General features: G+C 40.4%; 1 protein-coding gene across 1 annotated transcript in view; it reads right to left on the bottom strand.

The window, feature by feature from the left end:
- Window positions 1–23,140, bottom strand: part of PKD1L2 (polycystin 1 like 2) — a 146,053-nt gene extending 122,913 nt beyond the window's left edge. The window contains 7 exon segments of the mRNA XM_027850359.1: window positions 2,520–2,924; window positions 5,061–5,293; window positions 11,332–11,479; window positions 13,428–13,538; window positions 15,566–15,751; window positions 20,018–20,182; window positions 22,840–23,140. Of these exon segments, the coding sequence (XP_027706160.1) occupies window positions 2,520–2,924; window positions 5,061–5,293; window positions 11,332–11,479; window positions 13,428–13,538; window positions 15,566–15,751; window positions 20,018–20,182; window positions 22,840–23,140 (1,549 nt within the window).
- Between the last annotated feature and the right edge of the window lie 308 nt (window positions 23,141–23,448).

The raw sequence follows: 23,448 nt of genomic DNA, 5'->3' as shown, positions 1-23,448 counted from the left end.
CTGCAGAGAACTCTTGGGCTAAAACTGTAGGATCAAGCTAATACCCTACAATGGTAGGTGACCCACATCTCCACCACTACCCCTTTTGTGTGCTGTGCCCAGGACTAGAAATCTTGTCTGCCTCAGGATAGGGTTACCTGGTTCAGGTTCCCTGGAAAGTAATGACCTCTTTCTCTTGCATAATAATCATAGCCATTATCTTGTTTGATACTCACAAAAATCATGTGGCCAAGCAGGTATTTCCATCTTATTGATGAGGAGACTGAGGCTCAAAGATAGGTTAAGTGACTTGCCCAGGGCCACATAGCTAGTAGTTTCTGAGACAGGAATTTGAACCCAGGTCTTCCTATGCACTGCACCATGTTGCATTTCACCATACCATGCTATTTTGTGGCCCCTTGATCTTCATGGGCTGTTTAGCTACTGAAGACAGGAGGGCCATGGTGGAGAAACTAGCCTTGGGTCAGTAGACCTGGGGCATGACAAGGCTAAGAAGAAGCTTGACTCAGATTTATCTGCAGAGAATGACTTAAGATTATGTTCCCTCCCCCACCCCCAAAAAACCACAGTAGTTGAGAATTTACTAGGGGACTCAAACCATATCCTCCCATCCTACGTGAATAGCCAGAGGTGTTCATGGCCTTACTCTTCTAGGACTTTCTCCTATTACACAACTCTGCTATTAAGGTTTAAACTGCACCTAGTTCTAGTTAAAACTGGCTGCTAAAACTCTCCAGCAAGTTTGCTGATACTGCATAGTTGTAAGTCCTTCCTCATTCTGAGCTGGCCTTCCTGGTTAATTTTTAGGAACCCCCTCCTCCCCTTTTGCTATTGGTTCATAGCACTGTCCCCTGGGACAGTGGGGTTGAGGGAGTTCATATGTGATTATCACTGAGTGCATCTGTGCATAACTCCTCCTATATTTTACTTGGCTATTTCAATAAACCATTCTATTCCACCATAGTGTCTTTATGTGCCATTCATCAAAACTCCACCCTAAATTTGCAATACACTATAGCTCCAGAGGAGGGGTAGAGGAGAAAATTTTAGGCCATGTAAAAGCAAAAATACATCAGTAAAAATTTATTTTTAAAAAATTATAGTTCTAAGTCATGTACTCCTATAAGATTTTCCCCATCAATGTCACCATTTAAAAATTAGCCAATAGAATCTCTGTGTCCCTTAACCTCTGACCCATGAGGACCATGACCTCTGACACAGTCATGCCCAAGTAAATAGGGAAGTTATATACATACTGCTGACCTTCTGACGCAGAGTCCTATCATCACCAATCCCTTCAACGTTCTCTGAGGCCAAAGGCCTCATGCAACTCACCACACAGTATGGTGCATACAACTTCCCCAAGACCAAATGTAACACAAGAAAACGGACAAAAATGCACAGTAGAAGCCACTAAGGAAAGTTATGTTCCCAAGACTACAATGCTCTGACAGAGTCTTGCTCTGGTTCCTGACAGCTCGGCCAGTACAATACAACGAGTCAGCTTAATCGCGTGGGCTCTCCTTGCTTTTATCATCTACATCTAGGCAGCTTTAGAGTAGCAGAAGGGTTGGTGTATTCTTAGGACTAGTGGCAACAACTGGTACCTTCTCTACCCCGCCTTGACCCATCTCCCTCAAAGTACTCCAGAAATCATCCTATGTATTTTAACTTAGTTATGTTTGAAGGCCTTCTATTAGACTACAAACTCCCGAGGTCATAGACTGCCTTGCTTTTGTTCTGTGCAGGGTGCTAGGACCCTAAGGAGGGGCACTTGGCATAGTATTGATCAGGCAGGGAAGGAAAGTAAAGAAGATTCTTTAAATCATCATGTATCATTGCTTCTTACCTTTTCTTCCTGCATTATAAAAGCAATTTTTGAGTATGTTCTAGGTTTCCTAGGCTAGAGCAGTAGATAGGTTTGGGTTTGTTCGTTTGTTTTTTGGAGAGGAAAAGGGCAGGATGTTTATGCAGTTGTGCCGCTTGAAGGAAACCCAAGAGACTTAAATCTGTCCTTACAGAGAATGATAAATCTATCATTAAGCATATCATAAATTCTTCCCACAATCCGGCAGCCCTCTCTTTGTGGAAGGATGTCAATACTCTGGCTCATTAAGGGAAAACCAATGGTAGGGGTCAGGTTGCTTCAAAACACATCAATGGAGCAAGCATTCTGTAAATTCTAATATGACACACCCTTGACTATTTATTTAACCCCAAGTTTTTAATTAAAGCAATTGGCATGTTAATATAGCCCATACTTCAGCAGAGAAAAAAATGACAAGTTAGGGAGGCAGCAATGCAGTAGAATATCCTGGACTGGGAGTCAGAAGACATGGATTCTAGCCCAGCTCTGCCAAGACAAGCTTAATGACGTTGAAAAAGAAAGCCCTTTCCCTTATCTCTGAACTTCTATTTTTTCCGCCTAAAAATTAGAGGGTTGGATTAAATGGGCTCTAAGTTCTGATAAAGAATGTTAACTTTGATATGAAAGCAAGAGGCCAACAAACAAGCATTACCTTTTGCCGGAATGGGGATGCTGTAAACCCTGGATTCTTTCCCCAAACACTCTTTCACATAGGAAAAGTTTCCATTGGCCCCTGTCAACTCAAATGTCAGCTCCTCAGGGGACCCCTGGGCCACAGACACATTAATGAGAAGGTCTTGTCCCAGCTCCAAGTGGTCGGAAACCCAGAAGGCCTGAAGACCCGATAGTGGCTCGATGATATGAACAGTGAGGTTTCTGGAAAGTTTGGAGGTGGTGGTGTGGCTGATGGCCCGAATTTCCAAATGGTGAACTCCTGGCTGAAGCAACGCTGATGCTGTGCTGACCAGGGTCAGATTATGTGGAATAACCCCTTTCTGGATGGAATATTCTGCCAGAGTGATGTTCTCTGACAATATTGTATAAGTTACCCCAGTTCCTAGATGGAGGAAGAGGGTTTTCAGTATAATAAAACAACAAAGCACATCATTATTTTTGCTGTTTGTCTGTCTGTCTGCTTGTCTTTCCACCTAGAGGAGGCCTGCACATCCCACTGCCCGCAGGCACTCCAAAGGATTTCAGGCGGCCCATAAAAAATATAAAGAATGTTTTACATTTTTAGCAGGCCACCTGAAATCCTTTGGCAGGCCACAGGTTGTGCAGGCCTGATCTAGAGAATGGATCTCCCTATCTCACCCAGGCTGGAAGTGCAGTGGCCATACAATGTAAGGTCTTATCTTTATACTTATCAGCAGAGAAACTTTAATTTGCTTTGTTTTTCTGACCTAGGCTGGGTTCCTCCTCTTTAGTGACCCTCAGTTCCTAAGTGAGACTCATCATATTTCTCCCAAACTTAGTGAGAATGGCAAATTGGGTTTTAGCCCTACTGTAGCTCAGAACTCCTTAGCTCAAGTGATCCAACAGCTTCAACCTCCCCTAGAAGCAAGTATGTGCCACCACTCCCAGCACTCCATTGTATTTTCAGGTGCTTGTGGTATAAGTATAAACAGACCCACAGATATATCTATACATATATGTATTTATCAGACAATTAGAAATTTTACAAGTTTTAGTTCTGTTTATATTCCTATTGTCAGTGATCATAATTTGTTAGTTTTAAGTAAGATTGATTAAACCCACTATAAGCCATGAATAAATGAAAATATATTAGGATCTTACATCTTGCATTTCACAGCAAGGACTCAGGGTCTCCAAATGTGCCGACAGAGCCATCCCTAGAAAATCCAGACTAAAGTAAATCGTGTTTGTGTATTCCCCCCTATAACATTTTTATAAACACAAACAATATTAAGAGAGACCTCAAAAGGCAAAAGAAGATATTCTCCAAAGTGGAATTAGAGAAAGAGAAGTTCTATTCATTTGCCTTGGTGGCAGAAGATTATGGGCTCAGCTGGTGGGGCGTCTCCTTGTCTACCCAGCTGGCTGCCTCTCTGAATTATTGCTAAAGAGCCTGATTGCAGGAGCATGAAAACCCCTCAAAGCACAGACTAACAAAGCCAGAGCCAGTTTATGTGTTGATAACTGTGAGTTATTCATAAGATCTTTTGAAAACTTACAGTGATTATCTTTGACATCTGAAGTATAAAATAAAACCCAAATTCATAAACTTGATAGTAATTTGTGCCACCTAAATTAGGAAGAGGGCAATCTTTGGCCAGAAAGTGCATGCACCCATATGTGTGCACATAGATTCCTTCACTTTTAAAACCCCTGCAATTTTTTCCCTTCTTTTTGATGGTGAAATCTTTCCCTAGATTACACACAATTAAATTCACCCATTTGATTCCAGGGATTCAGCCCATCACCTTTATTCTGAATGATGAAATAGTTCACAGAAATAGAATAGTGTCTTTGCTGTGTGATTATGGACAAGTCATTTCCCTATTAGCCTCAGTTTCCTTATTGGTAACTTAGAGATAATAATATTTGCACTACCTATCTCCCAGGGCTCTTACAAGGAAAGTGCTTTTTAAACTGTGTTTGGAAATAGGAGTTGTTGTCATTTTCTTTTCCAGCTTTGACTTAAATTGGCTTGATGACTCCAATAAGAAAGTCGTCATTGGGAAGGTGGTAATTGCTGCCCCCTTGTGTCTATAAGGGTCACTTATTCGCCTGGGGGAACACATCTTAATCCTGACATTGTAAAGATGAGCCAGCACTAATTCTGAAATCACTATCTTCCCTGCTACGAGAGATCAAGTATCCTACATACTTTTCTGAATAGAGCACCACCTCTGGAATCAGAGGCCCGGATTTCAAATCCCACATCTGACATTTACTAGCTGCATGACCTTGACAAAATTAGAACTTCCCAGAGGCTGTTCCTTTATCTGTAAAATGAGGGAGTTGGGCGAGATGGCTCTGAGGCCCCTTCCCTCTTTGGATCCATAAGCCTCTGGTCCTATGATCCTGGGTTTTAAAAAAAAAGTTCACTTAAACATCTATTAAATACCTGAGGTGTGTAAAGACCTTGCTAGGTACAGGAGAGACAAAGACAAAAAAAAATTCTACTCTGTATCCAATGTGAGTGAGCTGCAGATTACAAGAATCTTACCTCCATCAAGTTCAACTTGTATCCATAAAGCATCTCCATATAGGGTTCTGCAGTGGGAGCTGTTTCCAGATTCCCATTGATTATAACAACCAGTCACAATGAGTCTCTCCATCTTGTCCCAGACAGTCACTTGCCTCTGGGCACTCACGTGCCACTCACTGGCTGTACACTCCACGAAAATGGTAAACTCTCCAGCAGATGTAAATCGATGAGTAACATTGCTAGACAAACTACTGGTAAAAAATCAGACAAGTTACAAACATCCTACCTGTGAAAATGGGCCTCTATCATTCACTGCATTTCTTTACCATGAGGAAGAGCGGAGAAAAGAGGCCTAAGTGACTGATCAAAGGCCATGCCACCACCAGAAAACAACAACAAAATCATGAAATATTCAGATTCCTACATTTTAATTCAAACACAGATTTAACTCAAACACAGAGAAATCACAAGTCCTAAAATCTGGCCCATTTTTGTTTTTAGAAGTATAATAGGATGATGAGAAGCTAAACTTAATATCACTTCATTTACCTGTCTACTAAGACCCAATAGAATTGGAATCTGCAGAGAGAGAGGCAGTGTGATTTGTTAGAAAGAGTCCTGACTTAAGAGTTAGAAGACCTGGCTTCAAATATTGACTTTGATACTTACTAATTATAAGATTTGGGGCAAGTCACTCTCTTTTTCTGAACCTCAAATTCCTCCTCTATAAATGGGGCAAATAATAATTACACATTCCTCCTTAGTGGGATTGGGAAGGTATTTTTTAAACCTTGAAATAAAATAGAAATGGGAGCTGCTATCATTGCCATCATCATTATTAATTATATTTAATTATATGTAATAATTATTAAATCATTAAATATATTTGTTACAATAATAATGGATAATTATAATAATGATAATAATTACACTAATTTATCTATCTGTGCAATCATTTGCAGAATATTAAATATAAAAGTGTAATAGCAGAATAATGACTTGTCTCAGTACCATTTCTATCTGAACACCATTGAAAAAGATGAGAAGAATGAGGTAATAGTAATGACAACAGCAACAATAATCAGGCGGCTAAGTGTGGCACTGTGCTGAGCCTGGAGCCAGGAACACTGAATTCAAATCTGCCTTCAGAGACTGACTAGCTGTGTAACCTTAGGTAAGTCACTTCACTTATATTTGCCTCAGTTTCCTCAACTATAAAATGGGGATAATAAGAGCAACTACCTCACAGGGTTGTTGTAAGGATCAAATAAGTTAATATTTGTAAAAGTGCCTAGAAGAGTGCCTGGCACATAATAGACACTATATAAGTGTTCATTTCCTTCTCCCCCCTTCCCTTAAGTAAGGAGTATATCCTCATGGAGAGAATCATAGTTCCTTGAAATTGTTGTCGGTCCTTCGTTTTCGAAGAAAATCAGTGACATCATGCGTAATGTCTTGACTTGCAAGTGAATTAGAGTTAAATGAGGCAGAGTTGCACAAAGTCAGCCTCATTCTCTCTTCAAAGTCCAATGACAAGACAAAAGTCAAGATGACTGGTGATGGCTCAGAATGCAGTGGATGACCTTGGCATCTTTTATGTCTGACTACACTCTAAATGCTCTACAGCACCTGCTTCAACCACCTTCAAGACCATTGGAGCAAATTGTTCTCATCAGCCCGTTCCACTGGGGAAAGTATTCACATGCTTGGGGTAGACATTCCCCTAACTCACCTATGGTTTTGAGGCCCACTGGTTACTCTCAACCTGGTTTAGCCTTTCTGCAAGACTGTTTTACTAGGGTGTGGCTGCTGAGCATGCTATGGCTTCTTAGAATCACAGGTGGGAGTTGGATGACAGGTGGATACCAAACATGGATGAGCAGCCCTCACTCCCAAGGTGCTAGTTCTTGCTGAGCACCCCATACATCCCAATTCCTTGAAATACTGGTGTTGGGGAATCAAATGGTGACCTGAGAGAAGCAATCTTTTAATGAGCTCTGGTGCCAGTTGGGATTGCCAGGACCAAGGAAAATAGAAAAATATCTTTTTCATATTCTCCTCCGAAAAGCTCATATGAAAAAGAAAACTGGAACATAGTAATTATAGACAGCATTGTCAGAAAGCAAAGGAAAGAATCATTCTCAATAATGAAGAGTGAAATGAGCAGAATCAATTAAAACATTGCATACAGTAATAGCAATATTATTTTAAGAATAACTTTGAGTGAATAAATTATTTTGTCTATTATAAATACCCAAATTAACCATAAAGGACATATGAAGAAAGACAATATCTGTATCCAGAGAAAGAACTGATAAATAGAAGTATGTATAGAATAATTTTACATATTATATATACCTATTTGTGTCTAATGGTAGCCATCTCTAAGGGGAGGAGAAGGGAGGGAAGAAAAAAAAGAAATTTACATGATACTTTTGTTGTATATTTGAAAGGAATAGCAAGTTGTGCATAGTAGATTTGCAGTTTCATATACTACCATCTTTTTTATTATACTGTGTTACAGAACTGTTTATTTTATTCCATAAATTAAAAATAAAATAGAAATTTTTTTAAAAAAAGCAAAGGAGGAAATCATTCTCTCCACCTAGTACACTATTCCAACCCTGCTCAAATCTTACCCATTCTTCAAGGTCCATCTCAAACTTCGCCTCTTCTAGGAAATTCCCTTTAACATCTCCCTACTGATCTTTCCATCCTTTGAAGTGCTGAGCTATTCACAATCTGTACCACTTCTTCTAATATTATTTTCCATATGTGTCAGTCCCATCTCCCTGAGATGATAAACAATTAGAGGCCATGCTTTGTTTGCTTTTCTTAACCCTCCAATTATATACTAGCTGATGTGCTTTAGAAATAAGAATTATTCTCTTTGGTCTTAATATGGGGTGGTCAATTGATATTTGGTGATAATTTAAAAAGGTCAATTCACAGATGTGTCAATAGATGGCGCACGACAAAAAGTGAATCTCGCAGATTTTGGAAGCTGAAGATGGGGAAATGATTGTACTACTAATAATAATGCTATTATATTATCATAAATTTAGAGCTGGAAGACACCTCAGAATCCATCTAGTCCAATTCTTTTACATTGCAGATGATGAAACTGAGGCCAAGGGAACTTAAATACCTTGAATGAATAAGCATTTATTAAAGGCTTACTATGTGCCAAGAATCATCACACAGGGAGATTTGACTTCAGCATCAAAGTGTTAATGCCATGTGCTTCACTGCCTCTTCATGTTTGTTTTATTACTTTTTCAATTTTATTTCTATGGATTGGCCATTGTAGTAGAAAGAGCAGGGGGTTTGGGGATAATTGGACTTGTCCCTAGAAGAGATTCTCTAAGACCAACACCAAACGTTTGCCAAGGCACAGAGAATTTAAGTGACTTGCCCAAGGTCATACAGATAGTCAAGAGAGATGTCATCTGACTCCAAATCTGAATTCTTTGCATTATACCCATTGTATTACATACTGTTACCTGTTTGACTTTGGGCAAGCCATTTCTCTGGGCCTCTATTCCATTATCTATAAAATTAAGGAGTTAAACTAGATGATTCCTAAAGTTCTTTCCAGTTCCAAATCTGTGATAAAAAAGATATTGCTTTATTCTCACAATAGCTTTGTGAAATAAATATTTGGGGAAGTTAAGATTGCCCATCCCCAGAACACATACAGAAGCCTCAAATAGTGTCAGACTCTGGGATGCTGGGAAAGGAGAAACAGCTGTCTGAGGTTATAGGAACACATAGCTTGTCACAGATGTTGTGTATGCCCCAGGTCTATTCAGGAATAGGGCATACCTTCTATCTGATGCTAGAGGCATGGGGAAAGAAACTAGCCCGTTCCATGTGTAAGGAAGGAAGAAGTGTGGCATTGCAGTCAGCACAATTGAGTTGGTGCAGAAAGGGGCAATTTAAGGAGAGAGAGAGAGAAAAGTAGAGAGAGGGAGAGAGTGAGAGAAAGAGAAAGAGAGAGAGCGAGAAAGAGAGAGACAGAGAGAGAGAGAGAGAGAGAGAGAGAGAGAGAGAGAGAGAGAGAGAAAGGCAACAGTATAAAAGAGAATTAATTCAACAAGTGCTCCTCTGGATGCTCTGGCAGTTTGGAATAGGAGCTATGAATCTGTGAACAGGAGAACAAGAAAGAGAGACAAGGAATTGAGATGGTGAATTGGGTGAATCAGGGATAGAATCCCCAAATCCCAGAATGTTAGCGTTCAGAGGGACTTCAAAGGTCATTTGGTCTAACCTGTGCCTAAAAAAGGATCCCCTCTGCAACATACAACAAATGTCATCTACCTTTTGGCTTAAAGACCTCAAGTGAGGGAGGAAGCCCATTCCACTTAGGATAGTTCTTATTAGTAGGAAGTTTTCTCTGACATCAAGCCTAAATTAGCCTTTTGGCAACTTCCATTCATTTCTCCTGGTTCTACCCTTTGGGGGCAAAAGAGAAAAAGTCCATTCCCTCTTCCACATGACAATTCTTCAAATACTTAAAGATTGTTATTATATTCCCCCTAAGTCTTCTCTTCTGAAGGATAACATCTTCAGGTCTTTCAACCAGCCCTAAAATAGCATGAACTTATTTGATGCTCTTCACCACTCTGCCTTCCTCTCAATACTTTTTAGTATCTTAAAATGTAGCACCCAGAACCTCACATAGTCTTCCAACTGTGATCTGACCAGGTCAGAGTATGGCAGCATCATCACTTCCTTGTGATGGTGTTGTTTATGTCTCTTGAAGTCATGTCTCTTGATGCAGGTTAAGATTACGGTAACCTTTTTTTTGGGTGCCGTAGCATATTATTTACTAATGTTGAGCTTGTGGTACACTATCACCCTCAGATCTTTTTCAGATAGTCAATTATTAAGGAGATTCAGTGTTAGTTAAGGCTAGATGTTAGAGACTTGGTATAAGTGTGTGGAGATGGGGAGGAGGGTAGAGAGAAAATAGGGATAGGGGGTATAGAGAAAAAGTTGTGTTGTGTTTTTAGATTGAATCCTAATGCAATATACCCATAATGGAGATCTGTGATGAGGCAATCTAGTGAGCAACTTTATTAAATGTGAATAGCAAGCTTTTGAGCTCTAAGTAATTTTTCCACAGGAAATGAGAGAACCCCAGAAAGCAAAAGTGGACTTGGAGTATGAGGTGTGCTGTAAATATTTAATAACTGACTCTCCAGAAGGAAAATAAAATGTATCCATGATATACTTCTAAGTTAAATATGCATTATTCACATTTTCTCCATATCTTTCCTATGTCTAGACAATCAATAAAAAATAAATCGAGCCCTAATTTGTAGCATTTGCTGATTTCTGTGGTATAAATACGGATAATGAAAATTTAATAATCTGCTTTTGGAAACCAGTTTGAGTAGGCTCCAGCACACCACTGGGTGTGAACAGTTCTAAGTTAGTTCATGACAGATAGTAGGCCCCTGACAAATCTTTGTGAACTCATCTCTCTTTTACAGATAAAGAAAGTGAGGCTCATTTGGGTTAAATAATTTACCCAAGGTTATACAAGTTCCAAGCAGCAGAGTCAGAACTGGAAACCAGGTCTCTTTCTTCGTGCCCTTTCCACTAGATGACAGTGTAAGACCCAGTAGTCTGAGGGCTTGGGAACATGGGGAATGCTGCTTATCTGACCCTGGCTGGGTAAACTGCAGGCTAGGCCCATGGTATGTGACCATGGTGAGGTTCTAGCTGGCCCCAAGGGCTATGGGTCCCCCTTTTCCCACTGACCATTGTGCTCAGCTGGAGCCAGAGCCTACAGGCCCCCCAGGCCCCTGTAATGGGAGGAGAAGGGCAGAATCTACTCCAACTCCAGTAGCACTGAGGAATCTGGAGAAGTCCAGGACAGCTCAGGCACAGTTCTTGGCTCATAGAGCTTAAAATTTAGAAGTTACTTCAGAGATCATCTAGTTTAATAACTTAATCTTTTCTAGGCAAGGAAACTTGAAGCTCAAGAGATGAAGAACATGTTCAGTTGACACAGATGAACTTAGTGAGTGTCAGAGCTGAGAGTCAAAGTTGGGTCTTTTGATCCCCAATCCAAAACACTACCTACTCTACCACATTTCTCTTCACCCCCCACCAGGCTTTGCACTTCTCTGGACATTTCCCTCTGTCATGCCTGAGTTCAAATCTGGTCTCAGACCAAACACTTGACACTTACTAGCTGTGTGACCCTGGGCAAGTCACTTAACCCCAATTGCCTATTTAAAAAAAAGAGAATTTAAAGTGTGGCCCAGTTTTCTCTTACCTTGGGGGATAATATGGATCAATAGCTGTACCATCACCAGTGTTGATAACGCAGGACAGGTTTCCAGTATAGGGTGAGAGCAGCCACGTCAGGGAGATGGTGATATTGTCAGAGATGAAACATGCATTAGGCATAATCACTTGCAGACCTGTGCAACATGGGAAATGCTGAGTGTCACTGTGATGAAAACACCCTCCACACATTTAAAAACTCTTCTCCTCTGTCCAAACATGTTTGAAAATGTCCAGAAGGGAAAGGTAACGCCCTTCTAAGAAGCACCTTGGAAGAAGCTAGGAGTTTGCTAGGGTGGCCAATGCACAAGCTCAACCAATTTGCAGCAAATTAACTTTAATGCAAAACGAACATCAAAGGTCAGAATGGAGAAGAAAATTAATGCAGAGAGAAGGATGGTAGCCTATGAAATTTTTTCCTATTTGGAAAGAGTCTATTATTGACTATATTTTAGAATAAAAGAGAGATAGGAACCTAGGTACAGAGAAAAAGTAGCTAAACTCTTTTTTTGTTGTTGTTTTTTGGGTTTTTTTTTTTGTGAGGCAGTCAGGGTTAAGTGACTTGCCCAAGGTCACACAGCTAGTAAGTGTCATGTGTCTGAGACTGGATTTGAAGTCATGTCCTCCTGACTTCAAGGCCACAGCTCTATCCACTGCGCCACCTCACTGTCCCAAAGTAGCTATACTCTTAACAGAAAACTAGTTTACCCACACAGGGACTACAGGAAGATGGTGTACTGGAAGGAATGCTAGAGTTAGAAAATCTGGGATTCAAACCTAGGCTTGTTGATGTTTAGTGAGAGGAGGTGCCTAACTGTACTGAAATTATTTGTCAATACTTCAAAGATTTGTGAGCCTGTCACTTTGGACACTTTCTCCACCAACACATTTTCAATCCTTCTGTGGCTTCATAAGTGATCTTCAAGAATTACTGTGATTGAAAAAAAAAATCATCATCCTGAAGCCAACTTGGTGATGAGCCTCTCCAAACAGGCTTATGCTTAGGCAACAGATGCTATTCCAGCCCATTGCCAGACTCTTATTCAAAGCCTGGTAGGACCTGCCAAAATTTGCACTCTCATGGCTTAAAAAAACTCACAGTCATCTCCACTCCACAATGAGGTCTCTACAATTAATAGAGCCAAAAGATCACCAAGTTCTTATATTTCTTTAAATCTTGTTCTCAGGTGAATAACTTTCCTAATCATTAGTGGTTAAATTATTGATAGGGGCTATTTTAATGACAAGGAAACAATCTCTGATGTCATCAGTATAAGGAGTGCCTTGTGTGAGAACACCTTCTATCAACACAGATCACAACCTACCTCTGTCTAAAAGATAAATCCTAGGAAATTGACAGAGAAACACAGAAGTTAAGCAACTTGACCAGTTACATAGCTAGTAAGTGTTAGAGAAAGGATTTGAACTCAGGTCTTTCTAGAATCCTTCTGGATTCTAAGTCCAGAACTTTATCAACTATGCCATGCTGCCCTTCATTATTTTAACAAAAATTAATACTTTTTTAGAAAGTGCATGAGTGACTCGTCTATAAACCAACCTTTATGCTTTCTTTTTTACTTATTTTTAGAAGCAGCTAGATGGTACAGTGAACTGCAAACTGAATTGAATACAAATGCCTGGAGAATATGAGGACACACCATTTCATTGTCACTAGTGATGGCAGAGGTTAGCTATGGGATATAATACTCAGGAAGAAGCTGGTTGTAATGGCTTTGGGAGAAATGGATGCCTTCCTTTGGAGTTATAAAGTCAAAAATTTTCAGGCAGCAATCACAGTGAGCACATTTGTTTTAATTAAGGACCAAATAAAAGGAGGTCTGTCAGAAATCAGAGGTGACGTGTTTTTAGTGGCATGACTTCTATCTGTGATATACCTATATATGCTATGCCTGGGCATTGTGTGTCTTTATAAGATAAGCCTGACTGTGAGATGCTCCTTCAGGATGCTGAGGTATGAAAGAAGGTTGAAGATCCTACTCTGGGAATCAATCGGTCATTCTTCTATGAGTCACAGAGCTATCCTGGCTTGTCATTTCACCCCCACAGCCTATTTAGACCACTCACCTTCCACACAGTGGTACTGGATCCAAAGGTAACTTCCAAGAGAAGGGCACATATCTCCAAAGAATGCCCCATCTGCTGCCACCTGGCACGCCTGGAGCCCATGGCACTGTCCTGGGAGTATCGCAGCCCACAGGGACAGGTATGACATACAAAAAAAGGGGAGAACAAGTTTCAGAGAGATGTTTTTTCTCTGACAGTTGCAACGAACCTGCAGAAGGAAACCAGTTGTGCCAAAGGCAGAAAGAGTATTTGTTGGCAGGAAGGGAGTTTCAAGGAACACATGAGAACCCTGATGGACACCTGCCCCAGAATTCTACAAAGGAAGCTGGATACAATTCAGTTAAGAGGACCTGGAGCTAAGCTCCGGGGCTAATGGGAGATCTGCTCTCAAAACTCTTTTGTTCAGTGGCATGGGGCACCTGTATGTTAACAAATTAACAGTTTTGTCTGAGTTCTATATTCACAGAATCTCAAAGTCAAAAAATATGTCAGAGCCTATCTAAACCAACCCTGTACCTGTCCAGGAATCCTCTCCTCAAATCTCTGACAAATGGTCATTTTGCCAAAATACCTCATTGAGGAGGAACCTCCCAATCAGAGATGTACTGGTAAACATTTACCAGACCTTTGGGAAGAGGAAAAAAAACCTATGATACACTTCTAAGTTTAACTTCCATTATTATTGTTTTTTTTCATCATTTCCTTAAATCCAGATAATCAACAAAACAATAAACCAAACTCTGATTTGTAGCATTTTCTATTTCCAAGGCGTAAATGCTTCCCCTGAAAATTTAACTATCTGATCTTCTAAGCCATAAGAGCTGGCTCCAGCATACCTCTTTTCCCAAGTGAGGCCATTTTAATTTGGGATACTTTAACTGGAAGAAAATTTTTCCTTACTTTTAATTGGCAACTTCTACTAGCTGTCCTGGTTCTATTCTTTGGGATGAATCAATAACTATCATATTCCCCTACGTCTTCTTTCTTACATTCTAAATATTCCTATTTCCATCCCTCAAACAGCATTTTCCCTTACCATCCAGGCTACCTTAGCCTAGATACATTCTAGCTTGTCAACATCCTTCTTAAAATATGGTGGCCAGAATGAAACATAGTGCCCTAGATGTAGTTTAACTAGCAGTGTCCAGGGCAACTAACAACTCCCTTGTTCTGGACACTGCTTCTCAGTGCAGCAGCCTAGGGTATGATAATAATAATAATAATAAAAATAATAATAGCTATCATTTATATAGTGCTTTAAGGTTTGCAAAGTTCTTTACAAAAATTATCTCACAATCCTGGGAGGAAGATTCTTTTTTTTAATCCCCATTTCAGGGATAAAGAAAGTAAGCCAGACAAAGATCAAATGACTTGCCCAGGGTCACTCAGCTAGTAAATGTCCAAGACCAGATTTGAACACAGGTTTTCCTGACTCTAACTCCAGCACTCTATCCACTGAGCCAACCAACTGCTTCTACCATTAGCCTTTTTTGGCTGCCATGTTACGCTTTATAGGATCATAGAATTTTAGATTTAGAAGGGACTCTAATGGCCATCAAACAACTTATTCTTGAAAAAATAATCTAGCTTTTACTTGAAGACTTTCAGTGAGAGAAAAGTCACTACTATCTGAAAAAGACCATTCCACAAAGTTTTTCCTGACATTAAGCCTAAAATTGTCTCTTCTTTTTTTCTATCCATTGCTGTTAGTTCTGCCTTCTGTGGCCAAAGATAACATGTCCAATCCCTCTTCTACAGGATAACTCTTCAAATATTTAAAGAAAGTAACCATGGCCCCCAGCCTTCTCTTCTCCAACCTAATATTCCTAGTTCCACTACTGACTTATACCACACTAAAAACACCATATATTTTCCCCTATAAACTGTTATCTAATTGCACCTTTCATAGAGCTTATTACTTAAAATCTCACATCTTGCTTCTAAGATAATTTCCCTGTCATATGAGTTACTCTGGGACAGAGTACCCCCTTCCTATATGAACTACAGATCAGTGTCCCCATCATATCTGCTCCCCCAGAACAGAGTGCTTCTGTCCAACACTCTCCTTCCATGGAAGGGTGTTGCTGACATAACTGTACCCCTTAGAACAAAGTTTCAGAGAGCAGTTAGAGTCTCACCTGCTATTTCCTCTCGGACACTGATCCCACCACACTCTTCCTCTTGCTCTGCAGCCATAGCTGCATCCATGGTGCAGTAATGAGGAGTCTGCCGTCCATAGAAGCCATCATCAATCTGAATGACTTCTCCTGAGCCACAGTGCATGGTGGCATTGGAACCTTCACAGGCTAAGCTCTGGCCAAATCCTGTGGCCAAGAAGAAAAGATTTCTTTGTCAACACAGTTAGGAAGTCCAGGTTGCTGATGTAGGGATAAAGAGGCAGCAGGTACTGCCAAAAACTCATAGGAAGACACCTATTCCCCTATTGGGCTGCCTACAGCTATAAAAGCTGATGTCACCATGCTTCTGGGCCAGTCAGGCCTAAATTGGACCTTCTGCTGCAAAATGTACTGTATTGGCAGGAGAAAGGAAGTGAGTGCCAGTGGAGATCCTAGAGCAGTGCAGCTCTAGGGAGTCTAGTTTTTTGGAAAACTTTCAATTCACTTCAAATCAAATTCAATTCAACAAACATTTATTAAATGCCTACAATATTTAAGGCTTGAGAGAAAGTGAGGAAGGCTCCTAGCATGCAGGATGGACCCCCTTTGATAAACTTACAGAAGGATATAGATGAGAGTCTCACAGGACGGGCAAGTATGGCACTGTGCTAGGCACTTTCACTGTGTGTCTTTTTTTTAATGTTCCTTTTGTGTTACATGGATCTCTTGAGTCAGAAGACATGTATTTAAATGCCAGCTCTACTACTCATTGCCCATATGAACTGGGTCAAATTTGTTCACCAACCATTCTCAGCTTTCTCATCTCTAAAATTAAGGATTTGCAGTAGATGACCTTTAAGACAAATCTCAGCTCTATGATATTATGCTTACTATGATCCCTGTAGAGAATCTCAAGTCTTAGGTTTTGCTGTAAGCTTCCTGAGGTTTTTAGCATAGAGAACACTAAAGGGCGAGGCAATGATGACTCCATATCACATGATCATTAACTATTGTACCTTTGAAAATACTTTCTGAAGGTCAGAAGGGAGCATGGACAAGCAAGACAGTTTTGAAAGTAACATGTAAAATTTATTACATACATGTATATATGTGTGTGTATTTTTTTAAGAAAGCAAGCAGTAATCCAATGGGAGATTCACAGTTTCATATAGAATCCTTTTTTGTGTGTTTTTCTTTGTGTATAGAAATGCTTTGTTTTTTTTTGCTGTTTAAGTTCACAATAAATTTTTATTCAAAAAGAGATTTTCTGAGCCTGTCCCTTTTGTCAAAGGAGCCTGAAATTAACACCAGAATACCAAGGATGATATTTTCTTCCCTTCTAACCTTGAAGGTAGTACCCAAGCCAAGTGATCAGGAGTGGCAGGAGGTGGTTGGTCATTCTCCAAGACAGAGAATTTCCCCATCAAACATGTTACTCTTGGTCAGCTTGTGGCACAACAAGAATCAACTTAAGTAGCTCTACTGGTAACCTCAATGATAAGAGTATCACTGCTAACTGAGCCTACAAGTGTTCCCTTACCCTCATTCCAATTATAGCAGGATCAAATACTTCCCTCCTAAATTGGTGTGACCTGGTTTTTAAGACCTAGACACAGACCTCTACACATCTGGCAAATATGGTCTTTTGGCAGGGGTGGGGGGGGGGCAAGGCAGACTTTTTTGAGAGTTGCCTTAGGTTGGCCAGTCCTCCACTGGAGGAGAGAAGACATATACACACTAATCTGTGGGGAAGGAAGGAATCAGCTTTTACTAATAACTGTGATGAGGGCAACAAACTCCCAAGTTCCCCAAACTGCCTATAACTATCTCACAAAAGTAGCTCAGCCTATAGAAGTAGTTAGTCCAGTCTTTTGACCTGGTTTTCCTGAACTGGTCATGAATGAAGGTGCCAGAAATATAGGTAAGAATAGATTGCAGATGGTGAATAAGGAACTAGGAATGGCTGAATTGATTCAAAGACGGAAGTTCACAGGCAAAGAATATTGACACAGGCATAGGCTAAATAAGAAGAAGGACCCCAAAATGTTTGCCAAAAGGAGAGGCAGGGATCAGAAGTCAGATTAGCCATTAAATTAGGGGCTGTAGCATCATAGGATCATAGATTTAGAGCTGAAAGGAATCTTAAAGGTCATAAGGTTAAAGCCTGACATTTAATAGATCAGGAAAATGAGGCTCTGAGAAGTTATGAGATTTATCTGAAGTCACACAGGTAGTACTGGCAGAACTGAAATTCAAACCCAAGCTTGAGCTCCAAAGCTAATACTCTTTCCCCTACATCATGCTTTACCAGTACTCAAAATCAGAGCTGGGCAGTAGTAACAGTCAGTGGCCTCAAAAGACTTTAGAGATCAGAGCTATGTCAAAGATGGAAGGAGATCAAAGGTCTAGGATCCTAGGAAATAGTCTGGACTGCAAGGGACCAGAAAGCTAGACAAAGAGAATGGGCACTGCACCAACAATAAGCGAGGACCTCAATACCAGGCCAACACTTCGCCTTAGCCAGAGAATGGCCAGGGGGGGCCTGCTGTGACATTCCACCCAGAAAAGAGGCTGATGTGTTCCAGTAATCAGGCAAACTTGTGGATGGGGTGAAGGGTAGTACTGAGGAGGGGAGACAGGTCTGAGCTGGGAGTAGACAAAGAATAAATCAAAAAGGCATGCCTCCAATGGCAGAGAGAAGACTCTGTACCCCCAACCCTCACATATACACATTAATCTGCAGGGAAGGAATTTTTAAGTCTAAACTTCTTTTATTTTCTACTGATTCCAGTCTATCTTCAAAGTGTCAAGATTCAAAACACTGAAACTGGTTTCCAGAGCAAGGATAAAGAGGCAGGAAAGCAGATCAGGGGATCAACATATAGGGAGCACCAGGGAAGTGACATTTTGTCTGACTCCATTTGATTCCCCAAAGCATTAGTCTTCTTTATAGCATCTCTTGTTGCATTCTTCACTCCTGGCCAGGGCCAGCAGGATAATGGGTGGGGTCTGCCAAGTCTCTTCCTCACTCAGCCAGGGACTGAGAGAAGGGTAGCCTCTGACCAACCCCAGTGAAGAAACCATCAACCTTGGGCAAGGGGATAAGGGATGGATTTTAAAACAATGACTCCACTAAAGTCCTCCTCTGATATCTTATCAAGGTGTGGAAGTGGTCCTGTCTTCTCAAAGGCTATGCCACCAGAGCATAAGCCCTTAAAGGGCCTACTATTCTAGAAAGGCTTATAGGGATAGACTATATGTTATATATCTATATATGTGCACATATACACACACATATGCAGATATGTGTGCGTGTGGTTATAATTATATAGTTTTATATTTGTTGATGTTGTTTTGTGTCTGACTCTCTGTGACCCCAGTCAGAGTTTTCTTGGCAAAGACACTGGAGTCGTTTGCCACTTCCTCCTCCAATTCATTTTACAGATGAGGAAACTGAGGCAATCAGGGTTAAATGACTTGCCCAGGGTCACACAGCTACTAAGTATTTGAGGCCAGATTTGAACTCATGAAAATGAGTCTTCCTGACTTCAGACCCATCACTATCCACTGTGCTACCTAGCCACATCATAGTTTTATATAAATTATGCATATATATCATAATATAATATATAACACATAAATAACATATCTATAGTTTATATTAGTGTAATATATCATTATATACAACATATGTCTTTATCGGTACTAGCAAACGTTTACATGTTGTGCAAAGTGTTTTATCATATATTACGTCATTTGATCCTTACAATAACACTATCAAGTAGGTACTATTATTATCTCCTTTTTACAGCAGAGGAAACTGAAGCTGAGAGAAACTAAGGGATAGCCCAAGTTCACATGTCTAGTAAGGGATGGCACTGCTCCAGGATACAGCTGGTCTTCCTAACTCCAAAGATCAGCATAGCTCACTTTATCACCAAGTTGGCTTCAGAGGGAGGTATACTGGAAAGAGCACTGGTCCAGAAGTTAAAGGACCTGCATTCATATCCCACCTTTGCCATTTACTGGGTGGCCTTGGGCAAGTAATTTAACTTTTGTGGGCTTGAGTTTCCTTATTTGTAAAATGATGTGGTTGAACTAGATGGCATCTGGGGTCCCTTATATTCCTGAATGATTTTTTGGGGGAAAGGTGGCGCACCAACTCACAAACACCTACAATATTAAGGGGGGTTTTCATCACTGTCAGTGGAGAGTGTACCAACTACCTTAGAATATACACATTTTGACTTTCATTTGAAGCAAAATGTTAAGTAAACCTTTCCTTGGAATATCCTAAGATGGGAGAATTAAACATAAATACCTCTGAAGGACAAAATCCATAGACTGCTTAGAAACTGTGTACTAAGAGCACATAAATGTTATCCAAGCAGATATGTTTGCCTATATACGTCTGCCTGCATGTGCATGAAGGAAGAGGGGGCAGTGATTCTGTAAACCCTGGTGACAGCTTACCAAATTCACAAATGAAGGCAAACTCCTGAGTGCAGTTTTCCATTGCAGCCCATTCATAGTAGGAATTCCTCATAATGTAGCCACACTTGGCTAAGAAGGGAGGAGGCTGGTCCTCATGCCAATGGCTGTAGCTTATGTTGGATGTGTCCAACCAAACCATCCACCCTGAGATGGAAACACAATTGTCAGGACTTGGTTAAAGAGAAAAAGTCTTTCCTATACCAAGCAAGATGAGATATGCATTAGAGCTATTCATTCTTTTTTTCCCCCTTCTATTATTTAAATTTATTTTTCAGTGATCAAAAACCTATTTTCTCTCCCTCCCCCACTACTGGCAAAAAAAAAAAAAAGAAAGAAAGAAAAACAAAATCTTTATCCCAAATATGCATAGTTAAACAAAACAAATTGCTAAATTGGCCATGTCCAAAAAATGTATCTCAGAGTTATTCACTCTCAGGCACATAGGAACACAATATTTGGCTGTAGTCTACCTTTCCATATTTATTGCACTTTATTGCTCTTCACCTATCTTTCCTTCTAGACAACTGGCCTGCAAGTTGTTCTAAATAGGTTACATTCCATCTACTGTCTCCTGCCTTTCTCTCCAACTCTTAGAGTTCCCAGACTCTTTCAAAGCTCAAATCAGCAGCCACTTCCTATGTGAGGACCTTCCTGAGGCATCTCTTCCCCCAACTACTAGTGGCACTCCTATAGCAAATTATAGTTTATTGTGTATATATTTGTATTCATTTATATATGTGCATCTTGCTTTCCCCCAGTATTTCATTCTGTTCTATGGGATTGGAAGCTCAGTACGTAAAAATTGTCCACTATAGAAGTTATAAAACAAGGAATGTGTAAACATACCTGATGACTCGACTGTCAGAATCTGCATTGCCTTGGGTATACATTTTGAGAAATGGGATGCTCCATTTGCTTCTTTGCTAAGGGGTTGTATGCTGGAAAGAATTCGATTTGGAGCCGTTTAATCAAGAATAGTGGGCCTTTATAAAACTGCTTTAAGGTTCGCCCAGTGCTTTACAGACATCATCTGATTTGAGCTTCACAACAGCCCAGCAAGGAAGGTGAGTTTATGGATCCCATTTTACAAATAAGGAATGAAGCTCAGGGAGGTTCAGTGACTTACCCAGAGACACCCGACTAGTAAATGTCTGAGGTATGATTCTAACCCAGATCTTCCTGCTCCAACTCCAACATTCTACTCACTGTACCACCCTGCCTCATGGAGAGCTAGTTTGGAATCCTAGCTCTGTTATGAACTAACTTGGCCTTAGACACTTATTAACTGTGTGACTGGACAAGTCACTTAATCCTGTTTGCCTCAGTTTCCTCATCTGTAAAATGATCTGGAGAAGGAAATGACAAACTACGCCAGTATCTTTGCCAAGAACCGCCAGATTGGGCCACAAAGAGTCTGACATGACTCAAAAATGACTGAACAAAAATATAAATGTTGCATTTATTTTTATTTTTATTTTTATTATGGTCTTTTAACAAGTCTTTTCCTCTGCCCTGAGTCTCAGTCTCTTCTTCTGGAAAATAAGGGTGATAAAGCAGACACTACCTGCTCTATAGCATATTTTCAAGGAAAGCACTTTACAAAACAATCTAGAAATGACAATTATTGTAATTATTCCTAAACTTTGAATCAGTGAATCTATCATGTTTCAACATCTCCTTTCAACACAGCCCAACCCATTCCTTTGCAAAGCCCTGCCTTTCCCACAGACCAAAGTGAACCTAAAAAACCTATGTGACTGGCCAGAAAGGGCTTACCCTTTTTCCTGCTGTCCTAGTGAAAAGGAAGCTATATTTGAAGTCTCAAGAAAACCAGGTTAAGATCCTGATTTTCACACATACTGGCTTTGTGACTATGGACAGATCATAGGATCATAGATTTATCACGGAAAGCAACTTTAGAAGCCATCAAATCTGGCTCCGTCATTTTACAGATGAGGAAACTGAGGCCCAGGGGGGTAATTCAAATGGCAAATCTTATTATTCTAACTGGGGAGAAAGTTTTGACATAAGCCAGGAAATCATTTGGTCCTCTGTGTTCTATTCCTTTAAGTTACTGTGCCAAACATAAAGGAGCCTGCCATTTTCATTTATGTGGTTTTTAAAAGGTTTTTTGGTTTCTTAAGAGACAGCATTAGCATTATGGACCAGATAATGGTTACTGACAAACCCTGACCTTGTTATTCCAGCCTAAGCTGTGAAGCAGGAGTCATACAGCTAAGAAATGGCAGAGCCAAGATTTGAACCCATGTATGCCAATTCCAAATCCAGGCAGTCAGTCAGTCTGTCAGTCAACAAACATGTTAAGCATTTATGACGTGTCAAGCACTACGATGTGATAGAGAGATAAACATGGAGTCAGAGGTGTTGGGTTCTGATCTTCTTCCACCCATTAGCAAAATAGAGAATAATCATAATTAGATTAGTTAATTAAATCATAGAATTGTAGAACTAGAAAAAGTGTTTTTATCTGAGGAAACTGAGGTCCAGAGATGAGGAGAAACTGGATAACACCCTGACTCTACTACTGACTTCCTGTGTGATCTCTCTGTGGTCTCTGTTTCCTTAACTGTAAAATGACAGGGCTATATTAGATGACCTCTAAGGTTCCCTCCAACTCTGCATCTATGATCATCCCTCTCCACTATACTGCCTCTCCACAGCGTCTTAGAGCCATACCATGTGGCAGTGCACTGAGTCTCCTTCAAGAGGGGAGCAAGTGATATGTCCAATGAAATTCAGATTAAGAAGTGGAGAATTCATACCTCTATTTCAGAGCCTACCTTCTGCAGTTTCATTCCGTGCGTAGTTCCAAGTAAGTCCTATCCACCACTCCCTTTCTTCAGGAATGTTCTTTTGAAGGAACTGTTGGGTTTCTGGACTGTTGATGAAGATAAGATGGCCCCCCTGCCTCTCACACCATTTCTGGGCACTAGCAAAAGGGCGCTTATGTCCCACAAACTCATAGCATGAGTGATTAAAGGCCACTTGGTTCTTGGAGCAATGGATCCCCTTTTCTGGGGCTGCATCGATGGCCCTCAAAATAAAAGATAAGGAGAACAGAATGGGGACTACAGGCCACATTCTAAGCACTCCAGGGCTACCTCCACCTCTAGGACACATAGGCAGTGTTCTATTGTGGGGGCTTGGTCTGTTGGTTTTTAACCGTGTCTGATTCCATCAATCTCTCCTTCCCCACGTCACCCTATAATAGTAGCAGCCATTAGCGGAAGTCCTATCTTGGTATAAACAGACACCCACTCTCAGTGCTCTCTATACCATCTTATAATAGCTATTGTTTAAATTCCTGTTTCTTATCAGACTAATACATACAGTGCTCTTGGTGGAGGATAGATCAGGTTGATAGATGTTACCTGGTTTTTTTTTTCTTT

This window comes from Vombatus ursinus, unplaced genomic scaffold (assembly GCF_900497805.2).
Source record: "Vombatus ursinus unplaced genomic scaffold, bare-nosed wombat genome assembly UNPS02009062.1, whole genome shotgun sequence".
Lineage (NCBI taxonomy): Eukaryota > Metazoa > Chordata > Mammalia > Diprotodontia > Vombatidae > Vombatus > Vombatus ursinus.
Note: the sequence above shows the minus strand (reverse complement) of the source record. Positions and strands in the feature narration are given on the sequence as shown.